Genomic DNA, 12297 nt, shown 5'->3' on the forward strand with positions numbered 1-12297 from the left:
AAAAAAAAACAGCGTCCTTTGAGGAGTCTGATTCCAACCTGGCCTCCCGTTGCCTGGGTAGGTGCCTGGACCTTGAGCCCCTGTTCTCAGCTCTCAGCCTGGGCAACAGAGAGAGACTCTAAAAAAAAAAAAAAAAAAAAAAAAAAAACAGCTATGTACATATGAACTTTGTGATACTTAACAGTGGGTGAGGGGTGGGCTGTTTTTACAGAAGTATCCCAGAGCTGTGAAATGGAAGGAAGGAATGATAGACTTAAAGAGTCATCAAGGTAACAGTATAGACAAGGGCCATCAATAAATGCTAAAAGCCTTGGATGAAAGGTTTTAGGAAACAGGACCGTGTTATTCTCTGGTCTCAAAGTGTCACTCCCCAGTTACTCGTCACAAAGGAGAAAGTCACCTTCGCAACAGAGGGACCCATACAGGACAGACTGCCCCAGTGTGTTTCCCGACATGGAACCATGGGATGCACACGCCACCCTGAGGTTGTTTCTGCCAGAAAGCCTAACCAGAACCTTACCATGAGGAAGCAGTTAGACAAATCCAGTTGTCTGATGTCCTCAGGAACATTTTGATGTCCTTAAAAAATGACAGACATCAAAAAACTAAGTAAGTCAATCAAAGGCAGGGGTATTGTTCCAAACAAAAGAAGTCTACAGAGACATAGCGGAGTGCATGATCTACCATCTGATCCTAGTTTAGGAAAGAAAAACAACTGTAAAAGGCATATTAAGGTGTGGTGGCTCATGCCTGTAATCCCAACGCTTTGGAAGGCTGGGATGGGAGGATCACTTAAGCCCAGGAGTTTAAGACCAGCCTGAGCAAAAAGAATCTAGATTAGCCGGGTGTGGTGGAGCTTGCCGGTAGTCATCCAGCTACTCAAGAGGTTAAGGCCAGAGCGTCACTTGAACCCAGGAGGTTGAGCCTGCAATGAGCAGTGGTTGTGCCACTGTACTCCAACCTGGGCAACAACAAAATGAGACCCCATCTTTAAAAAAAAAAAAAAGAGACATCTTAGGTACAGTTGGAGAAATCTGAATATGGACTGTTGATTAGAAAATGCTATTCAGTGTTAAATTTCTGAGGTGTGATAATAGTGTTGTGGTTATGTAGATCAGTGTCCTTTTACTTAGGAGGTATGTGTTAAAGTATTTAGGGTTAAAATGTCATGATGTTTGCAACCTACTTTCAGATGGTTCAGAAAAATGTGCTTGCATATGTGTATGTGTGTGGGGGCATGAGTAGATAGATAGAACACAGATGGGCCAAAGACAGGAGATGGCAGAATCTAGATGAAGGAGTTACATCTGTATCTCCTTAATCTAGGTTGTACTAGTCTTTTAACTTTTCTGTAGGTTTAAATTTTTCTAAATAAAAATTGTAGGGGAAATGATAAGAATTCATTGTTACAAGAAAGCCAAACACAGAGAGAAAAGTAAAAATCCCCCTAGATCCTTCCATCCAGAGATAACCACAGTTGGTGGTTTTGTGAGCTTCCATCAAGGTATTGGTTCTCCATCTGCCTATTTATTGTTTTTTGGGTGTTGTTGCCCCTCTTTTATTTTTCTTTAACTTTTTTCTTGAAGAAACCAGATCATTTGTCTTTTAGAATACCCTACATTCCGGATTTGGCTAATTGTGTCCTCATGCTGTTCAACATGTTCCTCTTTCCCATACTTCCTGTAAACTAGTAGTTGGATCTAGAGACTTGATTAGATTTAGGTTCTAGGTTTCAGGTTTTATTTTGTTTGGTGAGAATATGTCACAAGTGATACTCTGTATTTCCTATAGTGACAGCTGTTTATCTTTTTAAATTATGCCAAGACACTTCCACGGTCTGAGTCAAAAGTATCAAGGTTCATTAAAGAAAGTGTAGCTTCCGGGCCAGGCTCCGTGGCTCATGCCTGTAATCTCAGCACTTTGGGAGGCCGAGGTGGGCGGATCACAAGGTCAGGAGATCGGGACCATCCTGGCTAACATGGTGAAACCCCGTCTCTACTAAAAATACAAAATATTTGCCGGGCATGATGACAGGCGCCTGTAGTCCCAGCTACTCGGGAGGCTGAGGCAGGAGAATGGCGGGAACCTGGGAGGCAGAGCTTGCAGCGAGCCGAGACCGCACCACTGCACTCCAGCCTGGGCGACACAGCGAGACTCCATCTCAAAAAAAAAGAAAAAAGAAAAAGTGTAGCTTCCATCTTTATCTTGTCCTTCCTCTTTTCTTCCTCCCCTGGCGGTAAAGATTTTTTTGAGCTTTGGGGGTTCTTCCCAGCATTATTTCCTACTGAAATATGAGCAAATATGTTTGTATTTTCCCAACTTCTTACACAAGCATACTAGACACTCTCAAAATATATCCTAGAGTCTCCATATCCGTATATAGAAATCTCTGTTCTTTTTATAGCTGTATATACTCTGTTACATGAGATATTGCTGTATTTTATCGAACCTGTCTTCTGCTGGTCAACAGTTTTTTTCTAGATCTACAATCATATATGGTGCTGAAATGAATGGCCTCATGCCCATATCATTTTGTATTTTTGTCAGTGTATCTTTTTTTGGGTGGACTTCTAGAAGTGATACTGCCCTGGGTCAAGAGTGAATGCACATGTAATTTTGCTAGATACTACCAAATTCCCTGCCATAGGGATTCCCACCAGCAGCATATGAGGGACAGAGGATCATTTTTGATGGTGGCATGCGGTATAATATAATATGGCCTTGAAAAAGCAAAGCAGACCTGGATTCGAGGATTATTTCCACTTCCCAGCTGTGTGTCCCCAAACAAACTACCTAATCTCTCTTAACTTTGGTTTTCTCATCTGTCAGATGGGGGTAATAGTTGTTTTGAGGATTAGTCAAGGCAACGCAGGTAAAGATCTCAACGCAGTGTATGTGGTGGATAGTAAGTGTTCAGTAAATGTTGACTGGGACACTCGCATTATGACTGTTATTCTTGAAGAATGAATCTTGAGTGCAAATGTTAGCTAAAGTCAGGGAAATTCCCACTTTCCAGTCTGCTGGAATGGTAAGAGCCTAGAGAGAGGAGAGAATTTTTGCTCTTTAGGTGGTGACTAGTTGAAAAGATCCATAAAATTAAAAAATAAATCTCCATTGCTGTCATAGTTTTTCATCTCTCTAGCTAAGTCTTTGAAGTGATAATGGGTTTGGCCTGTATTCTAATCTAGCCATCAGAAGAGATGGAGGATTGCTGGATCCTTGCTGCTCTCTGAGGCCAGAAAGCAAAATCCTCAGTAACTACTTTGCACTTCACTCCCACAGCGAATGCCTTGAGGGGAGATGTTCGAGAACACACCTCAAGGCCAGCTTGTTGTTGTTCCGCGTTGCTCATGGTTGTGGCCGGGGGATGATGATCCATGAATGTGTTCATCGTCAAGTGGTTTTTCAAATAAAATGTGTGTTCAGAGTCTTTACGCAACTGGTCATTACTGTTTAAGTTCCTAGGCTAACCTGTCGATTCTTTTAGCAAAGGGTGTTGTGACTCCCTCATCAATGGATTCTGTAGAATTTGCCCGGAAATCAGAATTTTTAACCACAAGGGGACTGCAGTGGGTCCCCGAGCCCCCTGAAGTTGTATGCAGGACTCTGTGTGTGTGTGTGTGTGTGTGTGTGTGTGTGTGTGTGTGTGTACTGGGCATACACGTGTATGCCCGAATGTGTGTGCACACATGTGTGGGCGGGTGAACTCTTAGAGTTTGTATTAAATTATCAGACATATCCAGGACCCCAGAAAGATTCAGAAACTCAGTGTTAAACCATATTCTTTTCTTTTTAAAGGATGTTGCAGCTCGGGGCTTAGATCTCCCTCAAGTCACGTGGATTGTTCAGGTAATTTTTTAGTTGTTAAGGTGTAAGCTTGAGGCAGGAATATATGATCATGAGTAGATGCATTGGCTTTAAGTAGAATAATTATTATTATCCTCTTGGGTGTTGCCCTGGTAACCAGGCAGCAAACCAGCCTTATCTGTACAATTCCCCTGATGTCTTTCCTTAACCCAGCCCACCTCACCACTGCAGCAAAACAGCCAGAATGTGCGTTCACGAGAGGGAGGTGGCAGGCTCTCCTGCTTCTAGACTAATTCATGTCGCAAACCAAAATTTCAACAATCTGAAAACAACAGGAATTACCTCGGCCCCTGGGAGGCCTCATTGTGTCCGGAAGGAAATGGCTCAGCTGTCCTGAGAGCCGTGTCCATGTACATTGACCTGCAGGGAGCAATTAAGTTCCTGACAGCATCTTACACATACCTCTAGCCTTAGACGCTTTGCCAGAGGGTACAGGTGTTAGCACTAGAGTCTGGTGGTTTTAGTTTTGTTTTTTCTTTTCATTAGTCTACAGAATGGTATTTTTAAGCCCTTCTGTGTGGGGGCTGGGGGACACGTGCCCTGTTGACGTGAGTCATGGTTTATTCACATTTTAGTGGGATTGCATGCCTGTCACTGGCCAGGATGTCAGATCTGCTCCCTGCAGATGATCACTTTAGAACTGGAGGCATTGTGTCTTCTTTCCTGCTGGCCACAGAGTGAACTGAAGATAAGGCAATGATGGATAAGGCAATGATGATTTTAATGTACGGGAGGCCAGACATACAGAATTGATCGTTTAGAGCTTATATTGTGAATATCGATTCATTTCATATGCTTAGCCTCCCATACATTATATTCATCTTGGCCCTCATCTTTTTCATTTGTGTAGCATCAAAGGGAAAAAAAAGGAAGAATGAGTGGATGGTTAATTAGCTTTAATGATGACAAAGTTATTGCCAAAGAAAACATAAAATACTGTGCATTATCCATCGTAATGAGTGCTAGAGTCTGCTCTTTTCTCTGAGTTGGCAGTGCTCTCCATGCAAGCAGAAGCATGTCCTACCTGCAGGGAACCTGCCCCTCACCTGCCCACATTCTGTAGAATGGCCTTCATTCTAAAGGACTGAATGAGGCTGCTGCAGGCTGGTGGGGACCAGCTCCTGGGGTCTGCTCCTGGTGGCCTGGCAGCAGAGGTAGACTCTGCCCACAGAGCAGGGAGCCCCTTCTTCCTTACGCCCTCCAGTCTCCTCTGGACACCTCACCCTATGGCCTTGTCTTCCAAGGAGGTAGGCCAAGGTCATGTGATCATCCTGGAGAAATGTACCCCCACCTGCCTACATTTTCACCTCATCCAGTCACCACAGTGAAAAGATGCAAATCAGAAAATGAAGAGACCTGTGGAGAAGTAAAATTAAAAAGGAGATATTGGGATGAGAAGACGTCTCGTTTATCGGAAACTTGGCCGCTGTTCACATTTGCGTGTCAGAGCCTTGTTGTTTCCAGTGAAGCCAGGAGTTTCAGGGTTGAGTGACTTCTCCTTATGATTGTGTTAGGGTAACCATAGCACCAGATTTAATTCTTGGGATACCTGGAGGCAGGTGAGGGGTATTGCACTTCCAATTAATGGCAGTCCCTTGATCTATGAATGCCTTCATTTTTGTTACCCTTTTTAGTACAACGCTCCATCTTCACCTGCAGAATACATCCACCGGATTGGAAGAACCGCCCGGATTGGCTGCCATGGGAGCAGCCTGCTCATTTTGGCTCCTTCGGAGGCAGAATATGTCAACTCGTTGGCTTCTCACAAAATCAAGTGAGTCAGAAACCTGAATGGGGTTTCGGCTGATCTCACCTAATTAACTTGCGGTCGCTTTTTACAGTGGATGGGCCTTGTAAGCTGACGAAGAGCCATTAACCCTTGTGATCCCTAAATGAGTCCCAGAATAGCCAGTGGCAAAAACGAAAACCCTTAATATCCTCAGCACATGACAGTTTTCATTGCATTGCCAGACTAAGTCACAGGACGATCTGTTGTACTTGGTTTTCTTTTAGAGAGCTGTGTTTTGTTTCTTCTGCTGTAAAGATAAGTATGCACCATCTTCACAGCTTCTGAAAGGCCTTTTGTTCACAACTTTTATTTCTTGCAATTAATGGTTTGTATCTTCAGAGTTGATTTGTCTTTTAAAGAAATAATGCTTTTTACTTACCACACCATTTCCCTCCCCCAGGAAGATAAACCCAGGGGAAATGATTTTGAGGCTGTTGAAATCCATACTACACTCACAGCCAGGACGTTCAGCCGCCATCCTGTGTGTCACAGTTCAGCACCTCATACCCCTGCTTTAGTAAAGCCCTGGATTCCAGACCTGGCGTGCCATGAGCACACAGCTCAGCTCTGCTGTAAATGGGATAGTCTTATTTCCCTTTCCTTGCCCAGCCCTGTGTTTTATGTAAAACATCGAATAAAACCGTTTTCTCCCCTAAAGTACAGTGCTAGAACAAAGCACTGCATTCTTCATTGGAATGGAAACACCCAAGCAGGCAGCCTGGAGGCCTGTTAGGGGTGCGGCCCACTCAGTTGCAGGAGCTGTGTGTGGCTGTCCCTACCGTACCTGCCCCACTCCCTCCAGCAGAACTCCACCTCTCATGCTAGTAAGGCTTTTCAAAACTCGTTCAAGGTTGTTAGTGTGAACACTTCTGGACTGAGGCTCATTCAGAAGATGTGTCGTGTGTCCTGCAGTGTTGAGGGAGGAAGGAAACTAACTACTCCTGGTTGTAATGTCAGGGGGGCCAAAATATAGTTTGGGTTTTCCTTTCTTCAGTGTGTTCCTTATCTTAACACAGTCTGCCAGTTGAAAGAGTAGTTTTTATTTGTTAAGGAAGATGTACATATTGTATCTTATTAGTGAAAGAAATCTCATACAGATCAGTCACTTTTCACCCAGCACCACTTCTCCGGCTGAGTTCTGAGCTCCCTCAGCTGGAGGCTGGCTGGCCTCTCTTTGCGGCCCTTTCAGCATCGAGGCTGACACCCACCAGGCGAGTGTACCAGGAACCCTGGGGAAGGTGAAATGCAAGCCCGCTGGCGCAGCTGGTTTCCTGTTCCTCCCTGACCCTGTTCTCACAGGCTGGGAGCCCGTCACAATGCCGCTGGTGGCTGCGTTTCTCTGTCATAGGAATTTGTGTACCTGCAGAAAGCATCTTCAGAATTTTGTGTTGTGGCCCCACAATAGAAAATGTAGTCACCACACCGTGACAGCCTGTCAGTCGCTCCACACTTCTTTTCCTCTTCCTTCCATTCTAGAGCTACAAATTCCATTCTCCCGTTCCTTGCTGGCTGCAGCTCTCTGGATGTTCCCCCAAGCTCGTTCACTTTAACATGACCTCTTCCTAAGAAAAATGAGTGACAGCACTTACAGAGTCCAATGATAATTGTCTAATGCTAGAGTTAACAGCAGACGTGCCTCTCTCTGTTCTCTTTATTTTTCTCTAATAACACGTTCAAGTAGATTGCTATGAAGGGCTCAAATATAAAGCTAAAATTGAGAAGGGAAAACAGTGATTAGCAGAGGCACGAAGTATTAGGGAGTCAGGTATATTTTAAAGACATAACAAATACCATCATCTGCTGTGATGATCTTGTCTGGAAAAAATAGTGTGATCGCATTTACATGACTCCCATTTTAATCCCACGTTAGAAGGAAGACAACTCAGTGATAACGCCACCTCTTCCGAAAGGAGGAAGTGTAGGTCTTTTGGGGAGGGACTCTGCAGGGTGGTGGAAGAGCATTTGCGTGAGGAGGGAGGGTCCTTGCGTGAGCCCCACTTCCCTGGTGTCTGCCCTGAAAACTCACCTGTGAGGGGCCTGGGCCTGGACCGCTGCCTGCCTCGTGGGCGTGCTATAATCAACTTAAACAGACATCAGAATCTGGGTTATTACGTTGCAGTCATGCATTGTTCTTCCCAATTTCTGTTTGAGGAAAGGCTCTACATTGGCTATATCTATACATGAACTATTTCTTTGACTTAATGAAAAAAAAACCCTATTAACCAGTTGCAAAGTATGCAGTGGGAAGAAGCAGACTTGAACATTTTTAGAACCCAAAAGGTCCACTTCTAAATATTTTTTGAGGAGGAGGAAGCATGTGCATGTTTCGTGCCTGAGAACATGAGAGCCAGGCAGAGGGGCGCTGGGAGGGCTGAGGCATCACAGGGCAGATTGGAGAAGGCAGGCCGAGGCTCTCGGCAGCAGGGGCCAGCACGACAAATGGCCACCCGCCTTCCTAGACCGAGCGCTGCGGTGCTCGCCCTGGCAGTTGAATGGAGCAGACAGGGCAAGAGACCTGGTTCCTGGGCCATTGCCACCTCTGTCTAGATGCTCAGAACTTTGCTTCTGCATTCTTTTGACTTCTCTGTATTTATCAACTTCTTAACTTTTTTCTGCCTCCCCTTTAAATGTGTTTCTAATGAAAATCATCATTGGTTTATTAAAATGTAAATGCTTCATCAAAATGTGTGTTTCTTAGATCAGGCATAAGACAGTTCCCTGAATTTATTTATTTATCCATCTCGTTGCATACTAAGGTGGGTTGATTCAGATCTGTTGATGGACCCATAAATAATCATAGTAGATTTGCTTTGTTCCTCAGAAACAGCAATTTCTTAGGAAGAGGAAGAAGGCCCTTTGAAACTGTAAATCACTCCAGTTCCCTCTCAGCTCCCGTGTGCTTGGGGCGTGTGGTCCCCCGACACCGCCATGTGGACACGCAGCATATGAGCCGTACCGGCTGGAATATCAGCACATGCATTTGAGAACACTGCCTTTCTGTGGCTATTTAGCTTTTTTTTTTTTTTTTTTTTTGAGACAGAGTCTTGCTGTGTCACCCAGGCTGGAGTGCAGTGGCCGGATCTCAGCTCACTGCAAGCTCTGCCTCCCGGGTTTATGCCATTCTTCTGCCTCAGCCTCCCAAGTAGCTGGGACTACAGGCGCCCGCCACCTCACCCGGCTAGGTTTTTGTATTTTTTTTAGTAGAGACGGGGTTTCACCGTGTTAGCCAGGATGGTCTCGATCTCCTGACCTCGTGATCCGCCCGTCTCGGCCTCCCAAAGTGCTGGGATTACAGGCTTGAGCCACCGCGCCCGGCGTATTTAGCTTTTTATATTCCTGACTGCAAGTGGCATGATTCTTTTTTCTTTCTGCTTCAAGATTTGACTCCAAGTTGTTGCGTTTCTTTTACTTTTGTGTTTTTCCTCTTTTTTTCTCAAGAAAAAAGTGATGAATAGAAGCAAATCAGACCAAGAAAAAGATGGGACTGGGCTATGTTTTCACCTTTCTTCAGGGTTCCAGGCACAAATGAGAGGGGAGTTCAATAGCCATGCATTCCTGTCTCCAATGAAAAGTAGATTTCCCAGGAAGTCACGGCACTCTCCCTCCGACTCCTGCCCTTTCAGAGCATGCTCTGCCTCCTCTGGTTGACTCTTGCTGCTGTAAAAAGGCTTCACTCATCCATAGGGCTGTGAGTTGGCAGCAGAGAGAGGATGCTGAGGGAAGAGGACTGGGGGTGTGCAGGGAGATGACACATTTCAGGTAAATCGCTGTCAGAGATGTGACATTTTCATTCATAGCCTTGTCAGAGTAACCTTTGGGTGAAAGGGGGAGAATTGTCTTCTCCCACCTAAGAGGTTGCCATTCATGTTTTAATTTGCTGTTACATTTTCAAAAAAAAAAAAAAAAGAACATACAACAAAATCATTTGTCTTTTTATGATCTGTTTCCCCCCTAGAACTCCTCCTTCTCTTTCTGTTTCTCTTCCTCCCTGGGAAGTATCTTATCAGCAGCTCACGTTTCCTCCTTCATCTCTGACACACAAGTCTCTCTCTGCTCCCTACATTCGAATGCTGTGGCCTTGCAGTCGATTGGATGAAGTGGAGGCTTTCCAGACTCCACCGCTAGGCAGGTCTGACTGTTTTGTTCTGGCTCCTGGTGGTTTCTGTTCCTGAGTGAAGCCCGAGTTCTTGTCTCAGTGCTTGGCACATGGCTCCGGGTTTATCAGAGATCCTTTGGTCTTCACCCCTCAGTAATTAAGAGACAAGAGTAGTGAAGCTCCTTCAGGGTAGAAGAAGGAAGGGCAGTGCTGCTGTGGACAGGGCTTTGTCCCCTCGTTGCCCTCACAGGGGTGTTTACCCCACAGTGGAGGATGTTGACCACCCTTCTCTTTCCTTTTTTTTTTTTTTCTCTTCAGAATAAACTAAAGAGATCAAAATGCTTTCTCTTTCATCATCAGCTGCTGAAGGCAAGGGAGTTGATCAGTTGAGTGGGCACACTTGTCTGTTATTCAAAATTTATGAAGAAATAATGACACAATCTCTATTAAGGAAATTCTAAATGTAGCCTCTTTTAAATTCATCAGGGAGGAAAGAAATTGTCAGGAATATCATCCTGTCCCTTTAATATCATAGAGGTCCCCTTCTCCATTCCTAAGGGTTTAGGAAAATATTTCCTTTCCTAGGAAGGTGTCACTTCTACTTCATGTCTAATTAGCTCAAGAATAGGCCAGTTTTGTGCATCAAGGTCTTGGGTGTTTCTGAAAGAGCAAAAAGTTTACCTTGCTATGCCCTTCCTTTTACAGCGTTTCTGAGATTAAGATGGAAGATATTTTGTGTGTTCTGACGAGAGATGATTGTTTTAAAGGGAAACGATGGGGAGCCCAGGTGAGTTTTGTTATTTATTGTGCTTGCTGCCAACAGACATGACTCACTTGGTTTGGGGTAGTAGACGCTTTGTGTATAGGTTACTTCCTCTGTCAAGCAAAACATTTATTTTAAGAACCGTGGACATTAGATTAGGCCAAATCTTGTTTTTTGTTTTGTTTTGTTTTTGTTTTGTTTTTTCTTGTCTTTGCTTCTGGATGCGTTTGCCACTCTCATCTAGTGAGTGGGCTGCGGTCCATTCTGGAAGCCTGCCAGACAGCAGCAGGCTCCCCAGAAAGGAGGTCCAGGCCAGAATGAGTCTGGAGGCAGCTCCACACGCTCAGCCCCGGTGGTCCCTGTCCAGATTCTCAGCAAGGACGGCTGCTTAGACCTGCCTATCCCAGACAGCGTGGAAGAAATAGCTATCTCTGTGTCTCCTTTCAGACACACTTAGTTCATCCATTTTTTAATGTGTGTGTGCTATCCACAGAGGAAGAGTAAAGTTGAGATCATTAAGAAGAAAAATTTTTATTATCCATGCAGTTCCATATGGAGATTCTGAGCAGGTGCAGACAGCCCCGGACACCCTTTCCTGCTCCTTCTCTTAAGGCTGCACCCGACTAAACCATTATTCCCTCACCCAGCCCCACACCCTTACTCAGTATTCCCGTGTGTGGGTGCAGTGTTGCTATATGTAATTTTGTCTGTGAGATATTAATCACTTGATTATTTTACATTTGTTTTTGTGTGCCTGAGGATGGACCGGAAAATCAGGGCCGGATAGATCAAGCTTAAGAGTTTCTATCATGCTTTAGCCTGTGCCTGTATTTGGATCATTATTCTCCTTGAGCAGGGAGGGACCCCGTTTCACTGACCCTGACTTAAGTTCCCTTGTTTCAGAGAGCATGTAAGGAAATGTATGTAATACCAGGAGAGGAAATAGCCATAGCCTCTATTAGCAAAGTGTGTATTCCCAACCTAAGACTGTGCTGCACTCTTTACATGCACGGTCCCATTTAATCTAGCAATCTGAGAAGGTAGTGATGGCCCCAATTTACAGATGAGGAAACTGAGACTTAGAGAGGTGAAAGAACTTTCACAGGGGCATACCAATATACTTTAGTCATTCTGGGATTTGAAGTCTTAACTTCAAAGCACATATATTTAACTGTATACATATATTTATTAGTATTAACTAAACCAAGATAATTGAACTGAATCATTTTTTGAATGAGGAAATGTTAGTCATTTTTAGAGGTGACATTTGATCAACACTTAGTACCACAGCAAAGATCCCTGTGAATAATAAAAGCTATTAAAGCCTCCATTGGTCATCAGGTTACTTGAAGCAAGTCAGTATTTCATAGAAGACTCATAAGCCTCTAGACCACCCTTTATTAATAGTTTGTTGTTAGGGTTGTTGACCTGTGGCCAGACAGATCTTCATTGGTCTTGGCACACTTCTGTTCTTTTCGAACTATCATAAATTCTAGTTAAGGGGTTTTTTGGGTTTCTTTTTTTTCTTTTTTTTTTTTTTGAGGTGGAGTCTCGCTCTGTCGCCCATGCTGGAGTGCAGTGGTGCAATCTCACCTCACTGCAACCTCCGCCTCCCTGGTTCAAGCGATTCTTCTGCCTCAGCCTCCCAAGTAGCTGGGAATACAGGCGCACGCCACCACACCCACCTCATTTTTGTTTTTTTTTTTTTTTGAGACGGAGTCTCGCTGTGTTGTCCAGGCTGGAGTGCAGTGGTGCAAACTCGGCTCAATGCAAGCTCCGCCT

At 44.5% G+C, this 12297-nt stretch overlaps 1 protein-coding gene across 2 annotated transcripts in view; it reads left to right on the plus strand.

Moving 5' to 3' along the window:
- Positions 1 to 12297, plus strand: part of DDX31 (DEAD (Asp-Glu-Ala-Asp) box polypeptide 31) — a 79850-nt gene that overhangs the window by 35522 nt on the left and 32031 nt on the right. For both annotated transcript variants that reach the window (XM_011931173.1, XM_011931174.1), the window contains 3 exons: positions 3799 to 3849; positions 5502 to 5641; positions 10458 to 10539. In XM_011931173.1, the coding sequence (XP_011786563.1) occupies positions 3799 to 3849; positions 5502 to 5641; positions 10458 to 10539 (273 nt within the window). The remainder of the gene's footprint in view (positions 1 to 3798; positions 3850 to 5501; positions 5642 to 10457; positions 10540 to 12297) is intronic.

This window comes from Colobus angolensis, unplaced genomic scaffold, assembly GCF_000951035.1.
Source record: "Colobus angolensis palliatus isolate OR3802 unplaced genomic scaffold, Cang.pa_1.0 Scaffold9, whole genome shotgun sequence".
Lineage (NCBI taxonomy): Eukaryota > Metazoa > Chordata > Mammalia > Primates > Cercopithecidae > Colobus > Colobus angolensis.